The 27,206-nt window shown below is 46.3% G+C and overlaps 1 protein-coding gene across 2 annotated transcripts in view; it reads right to left on the bottom strand.

Moving 5' to 3' along the window:
• The window catches only part of LOC123735852 (cell adhesion molecule CEACAM6-like), a 214,862-nt gene extending 188,211 nt beyond the window's left edge, over positions 1-26,651 (bottom strand). For both annotated transcript variants that reach the window (XM_082971335.1, XM_082971336.1), the window contains exon 1: positions 26,482-26,651. In XM_082971335.1, the coding sequence (XP_082827461.1) occupies position 26,482 (1 nt within the window). In that variant the 5' untranslated portion in view covers positions 26,483-26,651. The remainder of the gene's footprint in view (positions 1-26,481) is intronic.
• Positions 26,652-27,206: the final 555 nt, after the last annotated feature.

Genomic DNA, 27,206 nt, shown 5'->3' with positions numbered 1-27,206 from the left:
ATGTAAAAAGTACCCCTACTTATCAAACGATATTCAAGTAACATAATCAGATCAAAATGTCTAATCTGAACTAGTCCCCAAAGAAAAATTATTGTACCCTTTTCGTCATTTTGTCTTCTCATTGGTTCAAATTATCAATTGTGTCTAAGAACTTTAACTTCATCATAATTATCAGTTCTCCAAATTTCCTTAAAGTCAGTATCCCAAATGACCTTAAATTCACCATCCAATGGCTTTTCATTGCGGCTGATCAGACCGGATCAGGGGAATAAGGGGAATTCGCTAACATTTTACTAAATTACTCACGATAAACGTTCACAAAAAGCATAACAATTATTTTAAGAATTATAGATACAGACCTCCTCTGTGCACTCGATATTTCCGATTTTAAAATAGCTTTTTGGTGAAAGCACATTTTGCAATATTCTAAGTACATAGCCCAGGCATCACAGGCTCGCTATTTAGACACCCGGCAAGTTTAGCACTCACCATAATCATATTTACTATTATAAAAATTTCATTACCTTTTGTTGTCTTCGTCAGAATACACACCCAGGACAGCTACTTCAATAACAAATGTTGGTTTGGTCCAAAATAATCCATCGTTATATCCGAATAGCGGCGTTTTGTTCGTGCGTTCCAGACACTATCCGAAATAGTAAAGAAGTGTCACGCGCTTGGCGCAATTCGTGACAATAAAATTCTAAGTATTCCATTACCGTACTTCGAAGCATGTCAACCGCTGTTTAAAATCAATTTTTACGACATTTTTCTCGTAGAAAAGCGATAATATTCCTACAGGGAATCTCCTTTTCGGCAAACAGAGGAAAAAATCCCAAAGGCGGGGGCGGTCGGGGTCACGCGCATAAGCTAGTGTCTCTTGATCGGCCACTTGAGAAAGGCGATAATGTGTTTCAGCCTGGGGCTGGAATGACGACATTCTGTTTTTTCCCGGGCTCTGAGCGCCTATGGACGACGTGGGAAGTGTCACGTTAGAGCAGAGATCCTTAGTAAATGATAGAGATGGAAAAGAAGTTCAACAAATGGTCAGACAGGCCACTTCCTGTAAAGGAATCTCTCAGGTTTTGACCTGCCATTTGAGTTCTGTTATACTCACAGACACCATTCAAACAGTTTTAGAAAATTTAGGGTGTTTTCTATCCATATGTAATAAGTATATGCATATTCTAGTTACTGAGTAGGAGTGGTAACCAGATTAAATCGGGTATGTTTTTTATCCAGCCGTGTCAATGCTGCCCCCTAGCCCTAACAGGTTAAAATCAATTTTTATGCCATTTTTCTCGTAAAAAAGCGATAATATTCCGACCGGGAAATCGTGTTTTAGTACAAAGAGAGAGAAAATAAAAACATGGTGTCCCCTCATGCACGCGCCTCAGTCTCATAGTACTCTGACCGACCACTATCCAAACGCGCTAATGTTTTTCACCCAGGCCCTGCAAAGCCACCATTCAGCTTTTTCCCGGTTTCTGAGAGCCTATGGGAGCCGTAGGAAGTGTCACGTTACAGCAAAGATCCTCAGTTTTCAATAAAGAGAGCCAAGAAGCCCAAGAAATTGTCAGACAGGCCACTTCCTGTAAGGAATCTTCTCAGGTTTTTGCCTGCCATATGAGTTCTGTTATACTCACAGACACCATTCAAACAGTTTTAGAAACTTTGGAGTGTTTTCTATCCAAAGCCAATAATTATATGCATATTCTAGTTTCTGGGCAGTAGTAATAACCAGATTAAATCGGGTACGTTTTTTATCCGGCCGTGTAAATACTGCCCCCTAGCCCTAACAGGTTAACATCTAGCTCAGTACTGGCGTTTCCCAGATATGATCGGCCCTTTACCCAGACAGTAGACTGTAGGGAGGGGTTCATGACATCAGTACTGACCCAGAGACACGGGAGAAAAAATAGGCCTATTGCTTACTATTCCTCCCGATTAGATGAAGTAGCCCAAGCCATGCCACTATGTTTGCAGTCTGTGGTGGCAGCAGCTCAGGCAGTTGAGGACTCGGCATCTGTTGTGCTCTATCATGATTTGACTTTAAAAGTTCCTCATGCCGTATCCATACTGTTGTTAGAACATAAGATGGCTTACATGTCAGCAGCTAGACATTTGTCTCGTATGATAATTCTTTTGAACATGCCTAATTTGACAATAGGATGTTGTACTACTCTGAACCCCTCAACATTAGTTCCTATTGCAACAGATGGCAGCCCACATGATTGTGTAACAGAAACTGAGAAAGTTGTCCTACCAAGACCCGATTTGACTTATCTAGCTTTACCTGATGAGGAACTGACTATGTTTGTAGATCGATCATCAAGAAAGAACCATGATGGCACTAATGCGACAGGATATGCTATAGTTACAGACACAGAGGTCTTGGAAGCAGAGCCGTTACCGAGAAACTATTCAGCACAATAAGCAGAAATAGTAGCACTTACCCGTGCGTGTCAGTTAGGGACAGGAAAACGTATTACTATTTACACAGACAGTGCCTATGCATTTAACACAGTACACATATTTGCAGCCCAATGGAGAAACAGGGGAATGGTAACCACTTCTGGGAAACCTATTACACACGCTCAGTTGATTTTGAATCTATTAGATGCTGTATTTTGCCAGAAAAGTTAGCTATTTGTAAATGTGAGGCCCACATTAGAGGGACAGATAGTGTCAGTAACGACAACAGAAAAGCAGATGCGGAAACGAAAAAGGCAGGTCTTAAACCGCAGCCGTCGACACAGCAGTTCTTAAAAGAGGAAGTAAACATAGACAAAGCTATATTAAAATTGTCAGTCTAGCGCACAAGTGAAAGGGATTTCAAAATGGGAGAAGTTAGGAGCAATTTATATAAGGACGGTATTTGGTATCATGGTAAGTTACCAATACTACCTAAGTCATTGTTTAGATATGCGGCAAGATTGACACAGCTCACTAAAAGTGGCAGTAATAAAGCCTCTCTTGAATAAGCCGAATCTTGACCCAGAAATTATAAAAAACTATTGGCCTATATCGAATCTTCCATTCCTCTGAAATATTTTAGAAAAAGCTGTAGCGCAGCAACTCACTGCCTTCCTGAAGACAAACAATGTATACGAAACTCTTCAGTCTGGTTTTAGACCCCATCATAGCACTGAGACTGCACTTGTGAAGGTGGTAAATGACCTTTTAATGACGTCAGACCAAGGCTCTGCATCTGTCCTCGTGCTCCTAGATCTTAGTGCCGCTTTTGATACCATCGATCACCCCATTCTTTCGGAGAGATTGGAAACCCAAATTGGTCTACATGGACAAGTTCTGGCCTGGTTTAGATCTTATCTGTCGGAAAGATATCAGTTTGTCTCTGTGAATGGTTTGTCCTCTGACAAATCAATTGTAAATTTCGGTGTTCCTCAAGGTTCCGTTTTAGGACCACTATTGTTTTCACTATATATTTTACCTCTTGGGGATGTCATTCAAAAACATAATGTTAAATTTCACTGCTAACCTACAAAGCATTACATGGGCTTGCTCCTACCTATCTTTCCAATTTGGTCCTGCCGTACATAACTACACGTACGCTACGGTCACAAGACGCAGGCCTCCTAATTGTCCCTAGAATTTCTAAGCAAACGGCTGGAGGTAGGGCTTTCTCCTATAGAGCTCCATTTTTATGGAATGGTCTGCCTACCCATGTGAGAGACGCAGACTCGGTCTCAACCTTAAAGTCTTTACTGAAGACTTATCTCTTCAGTAGGTCCTATGATTAAGTATAGTCTGGCCCAGGAGTGTGAAGGTGAACGGAAAGGCTGGAGCAACGAACTGCCCTTGCTGTCTCTGCCTTGCCGGTTCCCCTCTCTCCACTGGGATTCTCTGCCTCTAATCCTATTACAGGGGATGAGTCACTGGCTTACTGGTGTTCTTCCATGCCGTCCATGGGAGGGGTGCGTCACTTGAGTGGGTTGAGTCACTGACGTGGTCTTCCTGTCTGGGTTGGCGCCCCCCCTTGGGTTGTGCCATGGCGTAGATCATTGTGGGCTATACTCGGCCTTGTCTTAGGACGGTAAGTTGGTGGTTGGAACCATCCCTCTAGTGGTGTGGGGGCTGTGCTTTGGCAAAGTGGGTGGGGTTGTATCCTGCCTGTTTGGCCCTGTCCGGGGGTATCATCGGATGGGGCCACAGTGTCTTCTGATCACTCCTGTCTCAGCCTCCAGTATTTATGCTGCAGTAGTTTGTGTCGGGGGGCTAGGGTCAGTCTGTTACATCTGGAGTATTTCTCTTGTCTTATCCAGTGTCCTGTGTGAATTTAAATATGCTCTCTCTAATTCTCTCTTTCTCTCTTTCTTTCTTTCTTTCTTTCTTTCTTTCTTTCTTTCTTTCTTTCTTTCTTTCTTTCTTTCTTTCTCTCGGAGGACCTGAGCCCTAGGACCATGCCTCAGGACCACCTGGCATGATGACTCCTTGCTGTCCCCAGTCCACCTGGCCGTGCTGCTGCTCCAGTTTCAACTGTTCTGCCTGCGGCTATGGAACCCTGACCTGTTCACCGGACGTGCTTGTTGCACCCTCGACAACTACTATGATTATTATTATTTTATTATTATTTGACCAGTACCCCTGTAAAGCCCCACCCCCTCCCGGTGAATATATCACTGGCTAGAGGCCAACCCACACTTTCACTTCTATGAACGCACACAGTGAGGATCGGGCGGGTTAGGGAATCTTTGTTAGAGAGGTAACCCCCGAACCTTGTTGGTATTCGGTTCTTCTCCTGACTCTGTGATTGTTCGACAGTGTCAGTGTGTCTTACCCTCCCGCAATGTGTGATATGAACCCAGGTAGCTCTTTCAGCTATTCTCACCGCGAAGGCTATTACCAGGAACACTTGGTATGGGCCCTCCCACCGTGGCTGCTTCCAGTTCTTTTCTCCTCAGGGACTGGATCCACACCCAGTCTCCTGGTTGGATTGAGTGAATCATCTTCTCCTGTAATTCACCTGTTGGACACAAAGTCTCGGACATACGGGTTTGGTTAACCATGTGTTCTGTTAGTATATCTTCAACTTCTATGTCTACCTGTTCTGGCCTCCCTAACTCTGGCATTCTATATGGTTTACCTGATCAGCTAAAATGTAATCCATTATTTAAAGAGATAGATCCTAGTAAACCAACTACCCTAATCATGTCCACCCAGTAATTTGGGACCGCTTCTTCCCATTTAATATACTTATCTATTATAAAAAATGTTTTTTAAGTAGTTCGTTATCCAATAGGCCACAAAGTGTTTCCGAACCTGCTCTACTATCCCCCCTTTTGACACATGGCTCTGCCCATGTGTCAATCTTGCCGCATCTCTTCACAATGACTTAGGTAGTATTGGTAACTTATCATGATACCAAATACCATCCTTATATAAATTGCTCCTAACTTCTCCCATTTCGAAATCCCTTTCACTGGTGCTCTAGACTGACAATTTTAATATAGCTTTGACTATGTTTACTTCCTCTTTTAACCTCTCTAGGGTATGTGGGACGAAATCGTCCCACCTAGTCAACAGCAGTGGAATCGAGTGGCGCGATATTCAAATACCTTAAAAATGCTATTACTTCAATTTCTCAAACATATGACTATTTTACACCATTTTAAAGACAAGACGATCCTTTATCTAACCACATTGTCTGATTTCAAAAAGGCTTTACAACGAAAGCAAAACATTAGATTATGTCAGGAGAGTACCCAGCCAGAAATAATCAGACACCCATTTTTCAAGCTAGCATATAATGTCACAAAAACCCAGAAGACAGCTAAATGCAGCACTAACCTTTGATGATCTTCATCAGATGACACACCTAGGACATTCTGTTATACAATACATGCATGTTTTGTTCAATCAAGTTCATATTTATATCAAAAAACAGCTTTTTACATTAGCATGTGACGTTCAGAACTAGCATACCCCCCGCAAACTTCCGGGGAATTTGCTAACAATTTACTAAATTACCCACGATAAACGTTCACAAAAAGCATAACAATTATTTTAAGAATTATAGATACAGACCTCCTCTATGCACTCGATATGTCCGATATTAAAATAGCTTTTTGGTGAAAGCACATTTTGCAATATTCTAAGTACATAGCCCAGCCATCACGGGCTAGCTATTTAGACACCCGGCAAGTTTAGCCTTCACCAAAATCAGATTTACTATCATAAAACTTTGATTACCTTTTGTTGTCTTCGTCAGAATGCACTCCCAGGACTGCTACTTCAATAACAAATGTTGGTTTGGTCCAAAATAATCCATCGTTATATCCGAATAGCGGCGTTTTGTTCGTGCGTCCCAGACACTATCCGAAATGGTAAATCAGGGTTGCGCGCATGGCGCAATTCGTGACAAAAAATGTCTAAATATTCCATTACCGTACTTCAAAGCATGTCAACCGCTGTTTAAAATCAATTTTTATGCAATTTATCTCGTAAAAAAGCGATAATATTCCGACCGGGAATCTCCTTTTCGGCAAACAGAGGAAAAATCACAAAGACGGGGGCGGCCAGGTCACGCGCCTAAGCCCACAGTCCCTTGATCGGCCACTTGAGAAAGGCGATAATGTGTTTCAGCCTGGGGCTGGGATGACGACATTCTGTTTTTTCACGGGCTCTGAGCGCCCATGGAAGACGTAGGAAGTGTCATGTTAGAGCAGAGATCCTTTGTAAAAGATAGAGATGGCAAAGAAGTTCAAGAAATGGTCAGACAGGCCACTTCCTGTAAAGGAATCTCTCAGGTTTTGACCTGCCATTTGAGTTCTGTTATACTCACAGACACCATTCAAACAGTTTTAGAAACTTTGGAGTGTTTTCTATCCAAAGACAATAATTATATGCATATTCTAGTTAATGGGCAGGAGTAGTAACCAGATTAAATCAGGTACGTTTTTTTATCCAGCCGTGAAAATACTGCCCCCTAGCCATAACAGGTTAAGAAGGTAGAGCAGGGCTTTATTATGGACAGACTTCTCCCCATCTTAGCTACTGTCGTATCAATATGTTTTGACCATGGCAGTTTACAATCCAGGGTTACTCCAAGCAGTTTAGTCACCTCAACTTGCTCAATTTCCACATTATTCATTACGAGGTGAACAGGTGAGCAGTACGCGTCTATGAAATGAGAGCATGAACAGTGTGAGGACCGTTAAAACGTCTTAGGGCTAGGGGGCAGTTTTCGGAAGTTCGGAGAGTCTGGCGAGCCCAAAGTAAAATGCCTGTTACTCAGGCCCAGAAGCTATGCATATAATTGGTATATTTGGAAAGAAAACACTCTGACGTTTCCAAAATTGTTCAAATAATGTCTGTGAGTATAACAGGACAGATATGGCAGGCGAAAACCCGAAGAAAATCCGACCAAAAAATAAATAGATAAAATCACAGGCTCATATTTTGTAAAGCTATTGAAAACTCCTATGTCCGTCACCCAGATTGCAATTCATAATAGCTTCCACTAGATGTCAACAGTATTTATTCATGGTGTTGAGGCTTCTATTTAAAAAAATAAATACATATTTACACTTTCAGTGAGCTGACTGCTTGGGTCACATCAGTGTTTTTGTGCGCGATGGAGAGGGTGCACACTTGCGTATTTGTCATTCCTATTGAACACAGTACTTTCCGTATGAAATATTATAGTTTATTTACATTTTAGACAACCTGAGGATGATATAGACATGTTATTTGACTTGTTTGGATGAAATTTACTGGTAGCTTTTAGAACTTCTTTGTCTGCATGTTGAAGGAGTGGATTTCTGAAGTCACGGCGCCTGCTAAACAGACTATTTTGGTATATAAAGAAGGACTTTATCGAACAAAACGACCATTAATTGTGTAGCTGGGACCCTTGGGATTGCAAACAGAGGAAGATCTTCAAAGGTAAGTGATTTATTTTATCGCTATTTGGGATTCTGTGACGCCTGTGCTTGTTTGGAAAATATGTTATTGTGGGGTGCTGTCCTCAGATAATCGAAAGCTATGCTTTCACCGTAAAGCCTTTTTGAAATCTGACAACGCAGTTCGATTGCCAAGATTCTAAGCTTTTAAATGATGTATGACACTTGTATTTTCATGAATGTTTAATATTACGATATTTCTATTTTGAATTTGGCGCTCTGCAATTTCACCAGATGTTGTCGTAGGTGTTTCGCTAGCAGTCCGCGAGCCCTAGGAGTTATTAAAACCATGTGCCCTGATTTAGTTAAAACTGGTTCCATCAGAGCCCTTACAAAACCTTTTACAACCCACTGTCATACCTTATAGGGTTCAGAGTTTTCCTGGTTAGGTCAACAGATAAGGACAAACTCTGGGCCCCAGGGCAAAAAAATCCCCCCCCCCCCCCCCACTCTGGGACCTATGGTTGCCACCAGTCTGCTTGCCGTTCTCAGTTATCGTCAGGTACTGTATGTGGATGATCAGTGCTTTATTCAGAAAAAGTTTCTTGGGCTACTTTGATTTGCCAAGTGGGCGAGATGTGAATTCCGTGTTTATCTTCATGGACAAACTTGTTGTTCAAACCTACGATGGCTCAGCTTCAAGGGAACGCATCTGCTATTTGTATTTCCAGCTAAGTCCCCTCCTGTTCCATGATTTAACAAGTGATGACCACTCCACTACCATTGCCAACTACCTCCTCACATGAACTGGAAGCCACGTCTCATGTGTCCCACTCATCCACTGGCACATTGAATGTTTCCTCTCCAAGCACTGTGAGGAAACCCCTGTGAATTATCTCTCATTACTTTATGTAGAGTCAATCACAAACACAATCACATTATTACACATCTATGACTCATTCTTAGCTCTTTCGTCTCACTGTGTAGTGTTTTTGTGTTATTGTCTTCCCAATCCTGTCCTGCACTGGTCAAGCCTCTGAACACCTCAACTCATGCCTCATACCCTCATTCAATCACTGCTGTGATCCCTTCCCAAAATGATGTAAGTAGCCCTCTCATTCCTATTCCCCATAATATTGTACTATAAGTGTCTTTATTAAATGCTTTAGGTTAAAATAATTACTCTTTGACGATTTTTGAAACACATTTTTGACGTCTCTGTGCGTTACGCACCTATACTGTGGGTCTCCCATCCTCCTCAACAACAGAAATGTCTAATAACGTCTAATACAATTCATCATTAATAATTCTGCAAGTTTTCTGTGTTCAGAAGCCTGATTCTACTCACTGTGGTAGTGTGGAAGTGTTCAGCTGTATTATTTGGCCTGTGGTCCTGTTGTCCCCAGTCCCAGTGGTGAAGATAATGTCTTAATTGAGCTTCTTGTCTGTGACTGAGATACGTAATCTGCACATTTACTAAAACGTCAGCTCTCATCTCTCCCAATGTTCTCAATGTCAAACCATGAAGGCCGGGTAGTTTTTTTTCATGATTGCAACCCAGGTCATTTTAGTCGGCTGGCCCTCGCTACATATTCGTCGCCAGACCCACTGGCTCCAGGTCATCTATAAGTCTTTGCTAGGTAAAGCTCCGCCTTATCTCAGTTCACTGGTCACGATAACAACACCCACCCGTAGCACGCGCTCCAGCAGGTACATCTCACTGGTCATCCCCAAAGCCAACACCTCCTTTGGCCGCCTTTCCTTCCAGTTCTCTGCTGCAAAAATCGCTGAAGCTGGAGACTTATATTTCCCTCACTAACTTTAAACATCAGCGATCTGAGCAGCTAACCAATCGCTGCAGCTGTACATAGTCCATCTGTAAATAGCCCAGCCAATCTACCTACCTCATCCCCATATTGTTTTTATTTACTTTGCTGCTTTTTTGCACACCAGTATCACTACTTGCACATCATCATCTGCTCATCTATCACTGCAGTGTTAATCTGCTAAATTGTGATTACTTTGCTACTACGGCCTATTTATTGCCATACCTCCTCACGCCATTTGCACACACTGTATATAGACTTTCTTTTTTCTTTTGTGTTGACTGTACGCTTGTTTATTCCATGTAATCCTGTGTTGTTGTTTCTGTCGCACTGCTTTGCTTTATCTTGGCCAGGTCGCAGTTGTAAATGAGAACTTGTTCTCAACTGGCCTACCTGGTTAAATAAAGGTGAAATAATAAAAATAAAAAGATGCTATATCATAATGAATCAGATTACATGGAGAGGGGGGACCTGATCCTAGATCATAATGAATCAGATTACATGGAGAGGGGGGACCTGATCCTAGATCATAATGAATCAGATTACATGGAGAGGAGGGACCTGATCCTAGATCATAATGAATCAGATGACATGGAGGGGTCCCAGATCGTAGATCATAATGAATCACATTACATGGAGAGGGGGACCTGATCATATATCATAATGAATCAGATTACATGGAGAGGAGGGACCTGATCCTAGATCATAATGAATCAGATTACATGGAGAGGGGGGACCTGATCCTAGATTATAATGAATCAGATTACATGGAGAGGGGGACCTGATCCTAGATCATAATGAATCAGATTACATGGAGAGGGGGACCTGATCCTAGATTATAATGAATCAGATTACATGGAGAGGGGGACCTGATCCTAGATTATAATGAATCAGATTACATGGAGAGGGGGACCTGATCCTAGATCATAATTAATGATCAGTTGGTGAGGGTAGACTTGGAGGCTGCTTACCTGACATGAAGTCTTTTATTTTTCATGTCCTATCCCCTACCTTCCCTATACCCCCCTCCTCTCCCCTACCTTCCCTAAACCCCCCTCCTCTCCCCTACCTTCCCTATACCCCCTCCTATCCCCTACCTTCCCTATACCCCCCTCCTCTCCCCTACCTTCCCTAAACCCCCCTCCTCTCCCCCACCTTCCCTATACCCCCTCCTCTCCCCTCCCTTCCCTATACCCGCTCCTCTCCACTACCTTCAATACCCCCTCCTCTCCCCTACCTTCCCCATACCCCCTCCTCTCCCCTACCTTCCCTATACCCCCCTCCTCTCCCCTACCTTCCCTATACCCCCCTCCTCTCCCCTACCTTCCCTATACCCCCCCTCCTCTCCCCTACCTACCCTATACCTCCTCCTCTCCCCTACCTTCCCTATACCACCCCTCCCCTACCTTGCCTATACCCCTCCTCTCCCCTACCTTCCCTATACCCCCTCCTCTCCCCTACCTTCCCTATACCCCCCCTCCTCTCCCTACCTTCCCTATACCCCCCCTCCTCTCCCCTACCTTCCCTATACCCCCCTCCTCTCCCCTACCTTCCCTATACCCCCTCCTCTCCCCTACCTTCCCTATACCCCCCTCCTCTCCCCTACCTTCCCTACACCCCCCTCCCCTACCTTCCCTATACCCCCCTCCCCTACCTTCCCTATACCCCCCTCCCCTACCTTCCCTATACCCCCCTCCTCTCCCCTACCTTCCCTATACCCCCTCCTCTCCCCTACGTTCCCTATACCCCCTCCTCTCCCCTACCTTCCCTATACCCCCCCTCCTCTCCCCTACCTTCCCTATACCCCCCCTCCTCTCCCCTACCTACCCTATACCCCCTCCTCTCCCCTACCTTCCCTATACCACTCCACCCCTACCTTCCCTATACCCCTCCTCTCCCCTACCTTCCCTATACCCCCTCCTCTCCCCTACCTTCCCTATACCCCCCCTCCTCTCCCTACCTTCCCTATACCCCCTCCTCTCCCCTACCTTCCCTATACCCCCTCCTCTCCCCTACCTTCCCTATACCCCCCTCCTCTCCCCTACCATCCCTATACCCCCCTCCTCTCCCCTACCTTCCCTATACCCCCCTCCTCTCCCCTACCTTCCCTATACCCCCTCCTCTCCCCTACCTTCCCTATACCCCCTCCTCTCCCCTACCTTCCCTATACCCCCTCCTCTACCCCACCTTCCATATACCCCCTCCTCTACCCCACCTTCCCTATACCCCCTCCTCTCCCCTACCTTCCCTATACCCCCCTCCTCTCCCCTACCTTCCCTATACCCCCCCTCCTCTCCCCTACCTTCCCTATACCCCCCTCCTCTCCCCTACCTACCCTATACCCCCTCCTCTCCCCTACCTTCCCTATACCACCCCTCCCCTACCTTCCCTATACCCCCTCCTCTCCCCTACCTTCCCTATACCCCCTCCTCTCCCCTACCTTCCCTATACCCCCCCTCCTCTCCCTACCTTCCCTATATCCCCTCCTCTCCCCTACCTTCCCTATACCCCCCTCCTCTCCCCTACCTTCCCTATACCCCCCTCCTCTCCCCTACCTTCCCTATACCCCCCTCCTCTCCCCTACCTTCCCTATACCCCCCTCCCCTACCTTCCCTATACCCCCCTCCCCTACCTTCCCTATACCCCCCTCCTCTCCCCTACCTTCCCTATACCCCCTCCTCTCCCCTACCTTCCCTATACCCCCCTCCTCTCCCCTACCTTCCCTATACCCCCCTCCTCTCCCCTACCTTCCCTATACCCCCTCCTCTCCCCTACCTTCCCTATACCCCCCTCCTCTCCCCTACCTTCCCTATACCCCCTCCTCTCCCCTACCTTCCCTATACCCCCTCCTCTCCCCTACCTTCCCTATACCCCCCTCCTCTCCCCTACCTTCCCTATACCCCCTCCTCTCCCCTACCTTCCCTATACCCCCCTCCTCTCCTCTACCTTCCCTATACCCCCCCCCCCCGCCATTATGTTGGACCATCATGTTTATTTGTTTGAATCTTGTCTTTGTTTGTGATCAGGTTAGAAGAGAATGACTCCTCAACCCAAGAGGCCCTGGAGCAGCTGTGATCAGGTTAGAAGAGAATGACTCCTCAACCCAAGAGGCCCTGGAGCAGCTGTGATCAGGTTAGAAGAGAATGACTCCTCAACCCAAGAGGCCCTGGAGCAGCTGTGATCAGGTTAGAAGAGAATGACTCCTCAACCCAAGAGGCCCTGGAGCAGCTGTGATCAGGTTAGAAGAGAATGACTCCTCAACCCAAGAGGCCCTGGAGCAGCTGTGATCAGGTTAGAAGAGAATGACTCCTCAACCCAAGAGGCCCTGGAGCAGCTGTGATCAGGTTAGAAGAGAATGACTCCTCAACCCAAGAGGTCCTGGAGCAGCTGTGATCAGGTTAGAAGAGAATGACTCCTCAACCCAAGAGGCCCTGGAGCAGCTGTGATCAGGTTAGAAGAGAATGACTCCTCAACCCAAGAGGCCCTGGAGCAGCTGTGATCAGGTTAGAAGAGAATGACTCCTCAACCCAAGAGGCCCTGGAGCAGCTGTGATCAGGTTAGAAGAGAATGACTCCTCAACCCAAGAGGCCCTGGAGCAGCTGTGATCAGGTTAGAAGAGAATGACTCCTCAACCCAAGAGGCCCTGGAGCAGCTGTGATCAGGTTAGAAGAGAATGACTCCTCAACCCAAGAGGCCCTGGAGCAGCTGTGATCAGGTTAGAAGAGAATGACTCCTCAACCCAAGAGGCCCTGGAGCAGCTGTTATCAGGTTAGAAGAGAATGACTCCTCAACCCAAGAGGCCCTGGAGCAGCTGTGAGAGAGCAGCAGTGTGGAAGCATTTGGGGAAATTTAAAGAAGGTTTCCTGGAAAAGAGGATTGACTGTTATGAAAAGAGTCAGAGCCACTGAGTGGACAAAATATTAAGGATACCTTCCTAATATTGAGTTATGCCTGGTCAGTTTGTCATGGAAAGAAAAGGTGTCCTTAATGTTTTGTGTAAATTACATAATAATTATACATTTATGGATTGTTTTATGTAGCCTATTGTTTTCTATTTATTCAACCTGCCATCTACCCACCTGGGGACTGAGGGTTATGAGAGAACCCCCACATCACTAGCTTCTCTTTATTCAACCTGCCATCTACCCACCTGGGGACTGAGGGTTATGAGAGAACCCCCACATCACTAGCTTCTCTTTATTCAACCTGCCATCTACCCACCTGGGGACTGAGGGTTATGAGAGAACCCCCACATCACCAGCTTCTCTTTATTCAACCTGCCATCTACCCACCTGGGGACTGAGGGTTATGAGAGAACCCCCACATCACTAGCTTCTCTTTATTCAACCTGCCATCTACCCACCTGGGGACTGAGGGTTATGAGAGAACCCCCACATCACTAGCTTCTCTTTATTCAACCTGCCATCTACCCACCTGGGGACTGAGGGTTATATGAGAGAACCCCCACATCACTAGCTTCCCTTTATTCAACCTGCCATCTACCCACCTGGGGACTGAGGGTTATGAGAGAACCCCCACATCACTAGCTTCTCTTTATTCAACCTGCCATCTACCCACCTGGGGACTGAGGCTTATGAGAGAACCCCCACATCACTAGCTTGCATGTTCTGCAGCCTTGTAAAGATAAGGAGGGGACGACTGGGAGGCAGGTTGGCATTTATTGTCATGAATCTTGTTCTGGAGGCAGGTTGTAATTTATTGTCATGAATCTTGCCCTGTAGGCAGGTTGGCATTTATTGTCATGAATCTTGCTCTGGAGGCAGGTTGGCATTTATTGTCATGACTCTTGCCCTGGAGGAAGTTCAGCAAAGTGGTTACTAGCTGGCACAGGCACAAAGTAATACAGTCCGATTTTAATCCTAACCTCAACCACACTGCTAATCCTTCCCTTAAATTAAGACCATAAAACAACATTATTTTCCACAGCCAATTCTGACTTTGCAGCTGACATATCTAGAGGAAATCGCACAGTTCTGCCTCCAGGTCAAGATTCATGACAAACGTCAACATGAGACAGGGAGAAGCAATGTAAAAATCAATAACAAAATTGTTTCCACTATTAACATGCTTTTTCTTGTTTCAAGTATGTTTTATTATGAAAAGTACAATATAACCATGTATACTTGTACAACTATGGAGCGTATGTCCACATATAATTGTACAATTGGTTTTTCCAACATAAAAGACAAGAAATGATCACATTGGTATTTTAACAGTGTTATTGTAAGAGTTTAAATGTTTAAACAGAGGATACATCTAAAACAGGATAAAACAAGTGCAGTATGTTGTGAGTGTTACTTTAACGTCGACTCATAACGTCACACTATAACTTCATGGGAGTCTTGTGGAAAGACTGCATGTTGTTTTGGGTGGATTGAGTGACGTCTTCATCAACATTTTGCAGAATATTCCTGTAATATTTTCACCTCTTGTCGGCTGCAGACATTCATGAGGAGTTTCAGTAGTTTATTTGTCATTTGCAGGTATTAAAAGTAATACATACATTGTAATTCCTTGTTGGATCTCTCTCACATACAGGACAGTACATACCAGAGGAGGCTGCTGAGGGGAGGACGGCTCATAATAATGTCTGGAACAGAGTGAATGAAATGGAACACATGGAAACCACGTGTTTGATACCATTCCACTTATTCCACTCCAGCCATTACAAGCCTGTCCTCCCTAAATAAGGTCCCACCAACCTCCTGTGGTACAAACACAAACAGTAAAATATATCATAAAAAATGCAAAGTGGTAAAAGATCAGAAAAGGAACCCAAAAGGTTCAGTCATGTTGTAATAGTCTGATGACAACAGTTTAGGTTGATGATTTAACAGGCAGATAGAACTGGGATAGAAGCTGTTCTAGAACCTGTGGTCCAGAAACTGATTTAACAGGCAGATAGAACTGGGATAGAAGCTGTTCTAGAACCTGTGGTCCAGAAACTGATTTAACACGTGTGAGTGTCCAGTGTGTGTGTGTGTGTGTGTGTGTATGTGTGTGTATCCAGTGTGTGTCCAGTGTGTGTGTGTGTGTGTCCAGTGTGTGTGTGTGTATCCTGTGTGTGTGTGTGTATCCAGTGTGTGTGTGTGTGTGTGTATCCAGTGTGTGTGTGTGTGTGTGTGTGTGTGTGTGTGTGTGTGTGTATCCAGTGTGTGTGTGTGTATCCAGTGTGTGTGTGTGTGTGTATCCAGTGTGTGTGTGTGTGTGTATGTGTATGTGTGTGTGTGTATCCAGTGTGTGTGTGTGTATGTGTGTGTGTGTATGTGTGTGTATCCAGTGTGTGTGTGTGTGTGTGTGTGTGTATCCAGTGTGTGTGTGTGTGTGTGTATGTGTGTGTGTGTGTGTGTGTATCCAGTGTGTGTGTGTGTGTGTATCCAGTGTGTGTGTGTGTGTGTATCCAGTGTGTGTGTATCCAGTGTGTGTGTGTGTGTGTGTGTGTATCCAGTGTGTGTGTGTATCCAGTGTGTGTGTGTGTGTGTGTGTGTGTGTGTGTGTGTGTGTGTATCCAGAGTTTGTGTGTGTGTCTGTGTGTGTGTGTGTGTGTGTGTGTATCCAGTGTGTCTGTGTGTGTGTGTGTGTGTGTGTGTCCAGTGAGTGTGTGTGTGTGTGTGTCCTGTGAGTGTGTGTGTGTCCTGTGAGTGTGTGTGTCCAGTGTGTGTGTGTCCAGTGTGTGTGTTTGTGTGTGTGTGTGTCCAGTGTGTTTGCCCAGTGTTTGTGTGTATGTGTGTTTGTCCAGTTTGAGTGGCCAGCGTGTGTGTGTCTGTGTCCAGTGTGTGTGTGTCCAGTGTGTGTGTGTCCAGTGTGTGTGTGTGTCCAGTGTGTGTGTGTGTTCAGTGTGTGTGTGTGTGTGTTCAGTGTGTGTGTGTTCAGTGTGTGTGTGTGCGTGTGTGTGTGTCCAGTGAGTGTGTGTGTGTGTCCAGTGAGTGTGTGTGTGTGTGTGTCCAGTGAGTGTGTGTGTGTCCAGTGAGTGTGTGTGTGTGTCCAGTGAGTGAGTGTGTGTGTGTGTGTGTGTGTGTGTGTGTGTGTGTGTGTGTGTGTGTGTGTGTGTGTGTGTGTGTGTGTGTGTGTGTGTGTGTCCAGTGAGTGTGTGTGTGTGTCCAGTGAGTGTGTTTGTGTGTGTCCAGAGTGTGTGGGTGTGTGTCTAGTGTGTGTGTCTGTGTCCAGTGTGTGTGTGTCCAGTGTGTGTGTGTGTGTGTGTGTGTGTGTGTGTGTGTGTGTTCAGTGTGTGTGTGTGTGTGTTCAGTGTGTGTGTGTGCGTGTGTGTGTCCAGTGAGTGTGTGTGTGTGTGTCCAGTGAGTGTGTGTGTGTGTGTGTCCAGTGAGTGTGTGTGTGTCCAGTGAGTGTGTGTGTGTCCAGTGAGTGTGTGTGTGTCCAGTGAGTGTGTGTGTGTGTGTGTGTCCAGTGAGTGAGTGTGTGTGTGTGTGTGTGTGTGTGTGTGTGTGTGTGTCCAGTGAGTGTGTGTGTGTGTCCAGTGAGTGTGTGTGTGTGTGTGTCCAGTGAGTGTGTGTGTGTGTGTGTCCAGAGTGTGTGTCTGTGTCCAGTGTGTGTGTGTCCAGTGTGTGTGTGTGTTCAGTGAGTGTGTGTGTGTGTGTGTCCAGTGAGTGTGTGTGTGTGTTTCCAGTGAGTGTGTGTGTGTGTTTCCAGTGAGTGTGTGTGTGTGTCCAGAGTGTGTGTGTGTGTGTCCAGAGTGTGTGTGTGTGTGTCCAGAGTGTGTGTATGTGTGTCTGTGTCCAGAGTGTGTGTCCAGTGTGTGTGTGTGTCCAGTGTGTGTGTGTTTCCAGTGTGTGTGTGTGTGTGTCCAGTGTGTGTGTGTGTGTTCAGTGTGTGTGTGTGTGTGTGTGTGTGTCCAGAGTGTGTGGGTGTGTGTGTCCAGAGTGTGTGTGTGTGTGTGTCTAGTGTGTGTGTCTGTGTCCAGTGTGTGTGGGTGTGTGTGTCCAGAGTGTGTGTGTGTGTCCAGTTTGTGTGTGTGTGTGTGTGTCCAGTGTGTGTGTGTGTGCAGTGTGTGTGTGTGTGTGTGTTCAGTGTGTGTGTGTGTGTGTCCAGTGTGTGTGTGTGTGTGTGTGTGTGTGTCCAGTGTGTGTGTGTGTTCAGTGTGTGTGTTCAGTGTGTGTGTGTGTGTCCAGTGAGTGTGTGTGTGTGTCCAGTGAGTGTGTGTGTGTGTGTGTTTGTGTGTGTGTGTGTCCAGAGTGTGTGTGTGTGTGTCCAGAGTGTGTGTGTCTGTGTCCAGTGTGTGTGTGTCCAGTGTGTGTGTGTGTTCAGTGTGTGTGTGTGTGTGTGTGTGTGTCCAGTGAGTGAGTGAGTGTGTGTGTGTGTGTGTGTGTGTGTGTGTGTGTGTGTGTGTGTGTGTGTGTGTGTGTGTGTGTGTGTGTGTCCAGTGAGTGTGTGTGTGTGTCCAGTGAGTGTGTGTGTGTGTGTGTCCAGTGAGTGTGTGTGTGTGTGTGTCCAGAGTGTGTGTCTGTGTCCAGTGTGTGTGTGTCCAGTGTGTGTGTGTGTTCAGTGAGTGTGTGTGTGTGTGTGTCCAGTGAGTGTGTGTGTGTGTTTCCAGTGAGTGTGTGTGTGTGTTTCCAGTGAGTGTGTGTGTGTGTCCAGAGTGTGTGTGTGTGTGTCCAGAGTGTGTGTGTGTGTGTCCAGAGTGTGTGTATGTGTGTCTGTGTCCAGAGTGTGTGTCCAGTGTGTGTGTGTGTCCAGTGTGTGTGTGTTTCCAGTGTGTGTGTGTGTGTGTCCAGTGTGTGTGTGTGTGTTCAGTGTGTGTGTGTGTGTGTGTGTGTGTCCAGAGTGTGTGGGTGTGTGTGTCCAGAGTGTGTGTGTGTGTGTGTCTAGTGTGTGTGTCTGTGTCCAGTGTGTGTGGGTGTGTGTGTCCAGAGTGTGTGTGTGTGTCCAGTTTGTGTGTGTGTGTGTGTGTCCAGTGTGTGTGTGTGTGCAGTGTGTGTGTGTGTGTGTTCAGTGTGTGTGTGTGTGTGTCCAGTGTGTGTGTGTGTGTGTGTGTGTGTCCAGTGTGTGTGTGTGTTCAGTGTGTGTGTTCAGTGTGTGTGTGTGTGTCCAGTGAGTGTGTGTGTGTGTGTCCAGTGAGTGTGTGTGTGTGTGTGTTTGTGTGTGTGTGTGTCCAGAGTGTGTGTGTGTGTGTCCAGAGTGTGTGTGTCTGTGTCCAGTGTGTGTGTGTCCAGTGTGTGTGTGTGTTCAGTGTGTGTGTGTGTGTGTGTGTGTGTCCAGTGAGTGTGTGTGTGTGTGTTTCCAGTGAGTGTGTGTGTGTGTGTGTGTGTGTGTGTGTGTGTGTGTGTGTGTGTGTGTGTGTCCAGAGTGTGTGTGTGTGTCTGTGTCCAGAGTGTGTGTCCAGTGTGTGTGTGTTTCCAGTGTGTGTGTGTGTGTGTGTGTGTCCAGTGTGTGTGTGTGTTCAGTGTGTGTGTGTGTGTTCAGTGTGTGTGTGTGTGTGTGTCCAGTGAGTGTGTGTGTGTTTCAGTGTGTGTGTGTGTGTGTTTCAGTGTGTGTGTGTGTGTGTGTGTGTGTGTGTGTGTGTGTGTGTGTGTGTGTGTGTGTGTGTGAGAGTATGTGCCCAGTGTGTGTGTGTGTGTGTGTGTGTGTGTGTGTGTGTGTGTGTGTCCAGTGTGTGTGTGTGTGTGTGTGTCCAGTGTGTGTGTGTGTGTGTGTCCAGTGTGTGTGTGTGTGTGTGTGTGTCCAGTGTGTGTGTGTGTGTGTGTCCAGTGTGTGTGTGTGTGTGTGTGTGTGTGTGTGTGTGTGTGTGTGTGTCTAGTGTGTGTGTGTGTGTGTGTGTGTGTGTGTGTTCAGTGTGTGTGTGTGCGTGTGTGTGTGTCCAGTGAGTGTGTGTGTGTGTCCAGTGAGTGTGTGTGTGTGTGTGTCCAGTGAGTGTGTGTGTGTCCAGTGAGTGTGTGTGTGTGTGTGTGTCCAGTGAGTGAGTGTGTGTGTGTGTTTGTGTGTCCAGTGAGTGTGTGTGTGTGTGTGTGTCCAGTGAGTGTGTGTGTGTGTGTGTCCAGAGTGTGTGTCTGTGTCCAGTGTGTGTGTGTCCAGTGTGTGTGTGTGTTCAGTGAGTGTGTGTGTGTGTGTGTGTCCAGTGAGTGTGTGTGTGTGTTTCCAGTGAGTGTGTGTGTGTGTTTCCAGTGAGTGTGTGTGTGTGTCCAGAGTGTGTGTGTGTGTGTCCAGAGTGTGTGTGTGTGTGTCCAGAGTGTGTGTGTGTGTGTCCAGAGTGTGTGTGTATGTGTGTCTGTGTCCAGAGTGTGTGTCCAGTGTGTGTGTGTGTCCAGTGTGTGTGTGTTTCCAGTGTGTGTGTGTGTGTGTCCAGTGTGTGTGTGTGTTCAGTGTGTGTGTGTGTGTGTGTGTCCAGAGTGTGTGGGTGTGTGTGTCCAGAGTGTGTGTGTGTGTGTGTCTAGTGTGTGTGTGTGTGTCCAGTTTGTGTGTGTGTGTGTGTGTCCAGTGTGTGTGTGTGTGCAGTGTGTGTGTGTGTGTGTTCAGTGTGTGTGTGTGTGTGTCCAGTGTGTGTGTGTGTGTGTGTGTGTGTCCAGTGTGTGTGTGTGTTCAGTGTGTGTGTTCAGTGTGTGTGTGTGTGTCCAGTGAGTGTGTGTGTGTGTCCAGTGAGTGTGTGTGTGTGTGTGTTTGTGTGTGTGTGTGTGTGTGTGTGTCCAGAGTGTGTGTGTGTGTGTCCAGAGTGTGTGTGTCTGTGTCCAGTGTGTGTGTGTCCAGTGTGTGTGTGTGTTCAGTGTGTGTGTGTGTGTGTGTGTGTGTCCAGTGAGTGTGTGTGTGTGTGTTTCCAGTGAGTGTGTGTGTGTGTGTGTGTGTGTGTGTGTGTGTGTGTCCAGAGTGTGTGTGTGTGTCTGTGTCCAGAGTGTGTGTCCAGTGTGTGTGTGTTTCCAGTGTGTGTGTGTGTGTGTGTGTGTCCAGTGTGTGTGTGTGTTCAGTGTGTGTGTGTGTGTTCAGTGTGTGTGTGTGTTCAGTGTGTGTGTGTGTCCAGTGAGTGTGTGTGTGTGTTTCAGTGTGTGTGTGTGTGTGTGTGTGTGTGTGTGTGTGTGTGTGTGTGTGTGTGTGTGTGTGTGTGTGTGAGAGTATGTGCCCAGTGTGTGTGTGTGTGTGTGTGTGTGTGTGTGTGTGTGTCCAGTGTGTGTGTGTGTGTGTGTGTGTGTGTGTGTGTGTGTGTGTGTGTGTGTGTGTGTGTGTGTGTGTGTGTGTGTGTCTAGTGTGTGTGTGTGTGTGTGTGTGTGTGTTCAGTGTGTGTGTGTGCGTGTGTGTGTGTCCAGTGAGTGTGTGTGTGTGTCCAGTGAGTGTGTGTGTGTGTGTGTGTGTGTCCAGTGAGTGTGTGTGTGTCCAGTGAGTGTGTGTGTGTGTGTGTGTCCAGTGAGTGAGTGTGTGTGTGTGTGTGTGTGTCCAGTGAGTGTGTGTGTGTGTGTGTCCAGTGAGTGTGTGTGTGTGTGTGTCCAGAGTGTGTGTCTGTGTCCAGTGTGTGTGTGTCCAGTGTGTGTGTGTGTTCAGTGAGTGTGTGTGTGTGTGTGTGTCCAGTGAGTGTGTGTGTGTGTTTCCAGTGAGTGTGTGTGTGTGTTTCCAGTGAGTGTGTGTGTGTGTCCAGAGTGTGTGTGTGTGTGTCCAGAGTGTGTGTGTATGTGTGTCTGTGTCCAGAGTGTGTGTCCAGTGTGTGTGTGTGTCCAGTGTGTGTGTGTTTCCAGTGTGTGTGTGTGTGTGTCCAGTGTGTGTGTGTGTTCAGTGTGTGTGTGTGTGTGTGTGTCCAGAGTGTGTGGGTGTGTGTGTCCAGAGTGTGTGTGTGTGTGTGTCTAGTGTGTGTGTCTGTGTCCAGTGTGTGTGGGTGTGTGTGTCCAAAGTGTGTGTGTGTGTGTGTCTAGTGTGTGTGTCTGTGTCCAGTGTGTGTGTGTGTGTGTGTCCAGTGTGTGTGTGTCCAGTGTGTGTGTGTGTGTGTTCAGTGTGTGTGTGTGTGTCCAGTTTGTGTGTGTGTGTGTGTGTGTCCAGTGTGTGTGTGTGTGCAGTGTGTGTGTGTGTTCAGTGTGTGTGTGTGTGTGTGTCCAGTGTGTGTGTGTGTGTGTGTGTGTGTCCAGTGTGTGTGTGTGTTCAGTGTGTGTGTGTGTGTTCAGTGTGTGTGTGTGTGTCCAGTGAGTGTGTGTGTGTGTCCAGTGTGTGTGTGTGTGTGTGTTTGTGTGTGTGTCCAGTGTGTGTGTGTGTGTGTGTGTCCAGAGTGTGTGTGTGTGTGTCCAGAGTGTGTGTGTCTGTGTCCAGTGTGTGTGTGTCCAGTGTGTGTGTGTGTTCAGTGTGTGTGTGTGTGTGTGTGTCCAGTGAGTGTGTGTGTGTGTGTTTCCAGTGAGTGTGTGTGTGTGTGTGTGTGTGTGTGTGTCCAGAGTGTGTGTGTGTGTCTGTGTCCAGAGTGTGTGTCCAGTGTGTGTGTGTGTGTGTCCAGTGTGTGTGTGTGTTCAGTGTGTGTGTGTGTGTTCAGTGTGTGTGTGTGTGTTTCCAGTGTGTGTGTGTGTGTGTCCAGTGTGTGTGTGTGTTCAGTGTGTGTGTGTGTTCAGTGTGTGTGTGTGTTCAGTGTGTGTGTGTGTCCAGTGAGTGTGTGTGTCCAGTGAGTGTGTGTGTGTGTGTTTCAGTGTGTGTGTGTGTGTGTGTGTGTGTGTGTGTGAGAGAGTATGTGCCCAGTGTGTGTGTGTGTGTGTGTGTGTGTGTGTGTGTGTGTGTGTGTGTGTGTGTGTGTGTGTGTGTGTGTGTGTGTGTGTGTCCAGTGTGTGTGTGTGTGTGTGTGTCCAGTGTGTGTGTGTGTGTGTCTAGTGTGTGTGTGTGTCTAGTGTGTGTGTGTGTCTAGTGTGTGTGTGTGTCTAGTGTGTGTGTGTGTGTGTGTGTGTGTGTGTGTGTCCAGTGTGTGTGTGTGTGTCCAGTGTGTGTGTGTGTGTGTGTGTGTGTGTGTGTCCAGTGTGTGTGTGTGTGTGTGTGTGTCCAGTGTGTGTATGTGTGTGTGTCCAGTGTGTGTATGTGTCCAGTGTGTGTATGTGTCCAGTGTGTGTGAGTGTGTGAGTGAGTGAGTGTGTGAGTGAGTGTGTGTGAGAGTGTGTGAGTGTGTGAGTGAGTGTGTGTGAGAGTGTGTGTGAGTGTGAGTGTGTGTGTGAGTGTGTTTGTGTGTGTCCAGTGTGTGTGTGTGTGTGTGTGTGTGTCCAGTGTGTGTATGTGTGTGTTCAGTGTGTGTGTGTGTCCAGAGTGTGTATGTGTCCAGTGTGTGTGTGTGTCCAGTGTGTGTGTGTGTCCAGTGTGTGTGTGTGTCCAGTGTGTGTATGTGTCCAGTGTGTGTGTGTGAGAGTGTGTGTGAGAGTGTGTGTGAGAGTGTGTGTGAGAGTGTGTGTGTGTGTCCAGTGTGTGTATGTGTCCAGTGTGTGTATGTGTCCTGTGTGTGTGAGAGTGTGTGAGAGTGTGTGTGAGAGTGTGTGTGTGTGTCCAGTGTGTGTGTGTGTCCAGTGTGTGTATGTGTCCAGTGTGTGTATGTGTCGAGTGTGTGTGAGAGTGTGTGTGAGAGTGTGTGTGTGTGTCCAGTGTGTGTATGTGTCCAGTGTGTGTATGTGTCCTGTGTGTGTGAGAGTGTGTGTGAGAGTGTGTGTGAGAGTGTGTGTGAGAGTGTGTGTGAGAGTGTGTGTGAGAGTGTGTGTGAGAGTGTGTGTGAGAGTGTGTGTTATTATTTACAGGGACAGAGTCCCAAACCCTAAACGCTGGATAGAGGGGCTCAGTGAATGTGGAGGTGAATGTGATCAGGTGGGTCAGTGTGTCAGAGGAGGCTCTATAGAAGGACAGAGTGCCGGCTGACCAGTCCAGATACACTCCTACTCTGTGGGAGCTGGAGGGGCGGACGTCTATGGTAGTGGGATTATTATTATACCAGCTGGAGGAGGGGACGTCTATGGTAGTGGAGTTATTATTATACCAGCTGGAGGAGGGGACGTCTATGGTAGTGGGATTATTATTATACCAGCTGGAGGAGGGGACGTCTATGGTAGTGGAGTTATTATTATACCAGCTGGAGGAGGGGACGTCTATGGTAGTGGAGTTATTATTATACCAGCTGGAGGAGGGGAGGTCTATGGTAGTGGAGTTATTATTATACCAGCTGGAGGAGGGGACGTCTATGGTAGTGGAGTTATTATTATACCAGCTGGAGGAGGGGACGTCTATGGTAGTGGAGTTATTATTATACCAGCTGGAGGAGGGGACGTCTATGGTAGTGGAGTTATTATTATACCAGCTGGAGGAGAGGACGTCTATGGTAGTGGAGTTATTATTATACCAGCTGGAGGAGGGGACGTCTATGGTAGTGGAGTTATTATTATACCAGCTGGAGGAGGGGACGTCTATGGTAGTGGAGTTATTATTATACCAGCTGGAGGAGGGGACGTCTATGGTAGTGGGATTATTATTATACCAGCTGGAGGAGGGGACGTCTATGGTAGTGGAGTTATTATTGGAGGAGGGGACGTCTATGGTAGTGGAGTTATTATTATACCAGCTGGAGGAGGGGACGTCTATGGTAGTGGAGTTATTATTATACCAGCTGGAGGAGGGGACGTCTATGGTAGTGGAGTTATTATTATACCAGCTGGAGGAGGGGACGTCTATGGTAGTGGAGTTATTATTATACCAGCTGGAGGAGGGGACGTCTATGGTAGTGGAGTTATTATTATACCAGCTGGAGGAGGGGACGTCTATGGTAGTGGAGTTATTATTATACCAGCTGGAGGAGAGGACGTCTATGGTAGTGGAGTTATTATTATACCAGCTGGAGGAGGGGACGTCTATGGTAGTGGAGTTATTATTATACCAGCTGGAGGAGGGGACGTCTATGGTAGTGGAGTTATTATTATACCAGCTGGAGGAGGGGACGTCTATGGTAGTGGAGTTATTATTATACCAGCTGGAGGAGGGGACGTCTATGGTAGTGGAGTTATTATTATACCAGCTGGAGGAGGGGACGTCTATGGTAGTGGAGTTATTATTATACCAGCTGGAGGAGGGGACGTCTATGGTAGTGGAGTTATTATTATACCAGCTGGAGGAGGGGACGTCTATGGTAGTGGAGTTATTATTATACCAGCTGGAGGAGGGGACGTCTATGGTAGTGGAGTTATTATTATACCAGCTGGAGGAGGGGACGTCTATGGTAGTGGAGTTATTATTATACCAGCTGGAGGAGGGGAGGTCTATGGTAGTGGAGTTATTATTATACCAGCTGGAGGAGGGGACGTCTATGGTAGTGGAGTTATTATTATACCAGCTGGAGGAGGGGACGTCTATGGTAGTGGAGTTATTATTATACCAGCTGGAGGAGGGGACGTCTATGGTAGTGGAGTTATTATTATACCAGCTGGAGGAGGGGACGTCTATGGTAGTGGAGTTATTATTATACCAGCTGGAGGAGGGGAAGTCTATGGTAGTGGAGTTATTATTATACCAGCTGGAGGAGGGGACGTCTATGGTAGTGGAGTTATTATTATACCAGCTGGAGGAGGGGACGTCTATGGTAGTGGAGTTATTATTATACCAGCTGGAGGAGGGGACGTCTATGGTAGTGGAGTTATTATTATACCAGCTGGAGGAGGGGACGTCTATGGTAGTGGAGTTATTATTATACCAGCTGGAGGAGGGGAAGTCTATGGTAGTGGAGTTATTATTATACCAGCTGGAGGAGGGGACGTCTATGGTAGTGGAGTTATTATTATACCAGCTGGAGGAGGGGACGTCTATGGTAGTGGAGTTATTATTATACCAGCTGGAGGAGGGGACGTCTATGGTAGTGGAGTTATTATTATACCAGCTGGAGGAGGGGACGTCTATGGTAGTGGAGTTATTATTATGCCTGGCAATGTAACTGTTGTCAGAGCAGAACAGACTCCAGGACTTGTCATTCCATCCAAGACAACAGTCATCACCCCCTCCTCTCCTGTTGATTCCTTTATATGTCACTCCTATACCAGCCCCTCTCCCACTCCACTCTACCTCCCAGTAACAGCGCCCAGTCAGACCCTCTCTACACAGCACCTGTCTCCAGTCCTCAAATCTCTCTGGGTGATCAGGATACGGCTGCTCCTCTGTCCTACATGTCACCTTTCTGTTCTCCTCAGACAGAGAGAGGAATCTGTTTACTGTGTTTAGGTCCAGTGTGAGATCACAGACATCTGATGGATGAAACCAGACACATTATTAGAAATCATCATCATTCACATTAGAATGTTAACTCACTTTTCACTAATTCATTTAATGTAGATGTTTCTAGGTATCAAAAGGAGAAGTTAAGGTAACTTGAGACTTGTTGAATGATCACATGTTATACTGTATGGTAATATAATACACACTTATTCACATTAATTACACACACACACACGTCAACTCTTTGTAAACTTTGGTGTCCCTGATTTCTGCTTCTGTAGAACTACAGCTGATATTTAATATGACCAAGTCAGTAATGATGGTGGTCTTTGACTTTGACTTAACTTGAATTAAGACTTATTCTTAGTCATATTCTTCACAGCAGTCAACACTCACATTTTCTAATCCCAGGTTTCATTCTGAACTCTCCACCATGTTCCACACTGTAGCGGTAAGCAGAAGAACAGACAGTCATTGAGGGATACACCTGAACTCACTCACACACACGCACGCGCACACACACACACACACACACACACACACACACAACTTTGTCCAAGTGGTGGTAAGAATGTTTGTCTTAACTAGCCTGAAAAGTCAAACATGTCTGATATGAACATTGACATAAACCCTCTACATACTTGAGTTTCTCCAGTCTGCAGTGTGGATCCTCCAGTCCAGCAGAGAGCAGTCTGACTCCTGAGTCTCCTGGGTGATTGTAGCTCAGGTCCAGCTCTCTCAGGTGTGAGGGCTTTGACCTCAGAGCTGAGACCAGAGAAGCACAGCCTTCCTCTGTGACTAGACAGCCTGACAGCCTGCAAAGAGTCAAATCATATTAAAATCACACTGCTATTCTTTGGTGGTGAAAATAGTGGCAGTATATTTCTTCAGCATATTCAGATATATCAGTGTCCTGAAACCTGCCATATCTATTCAGAAATTAATGTATCATATTATAAATGACAAATTATCAAAGTTTTGCCTGCAGATAGAAACATGTATAGTACAAATATTTGAGTAGACTGACCAGACCAGTTTAAAAGCAGTATCAGTCAAAAGACAAACTGAGGTATCAGATTTAGATTGTATTGAGTATACAGTCCACACCATGTCTATTTTGACAGTGAAGTTAACATTTTAAATGTGGCTCTATACTCCAACATTTTGGATTTCAGATCAAATGTTACATATGAGGTGACAGTATATAATGTCACCTTTTATTTGAGGATAATTTCATACATATCTGTTTCACCATTTAGAAAAATGAAAGCGCTTCATGTATCTAGTCCCCCTATTTAAAAAAGTCATATGTTTTCTGACCAATTCACTCATAGTCTATTAAATTAGTCAAAAGTTTAGTTTTTGG

Source organism: Salmo salar, unplaced genomic scaffold (genome assembly GCF_965601325.2).
Source record: "Salmo salar unplaced genomic scaffold, fSalSal1 ptg000257l, whole genome shotgun sequence".
NCBI lineage: Eukaryota > Metazoa > Chordata > Actinopteri > Salmoniformes > Salmonidae > Salmo > Salmo salar.
Note: the sequence above shows the minus strand (reverse complement) of the source record. Positions and strands in the feature narration are given on the sequence as shown.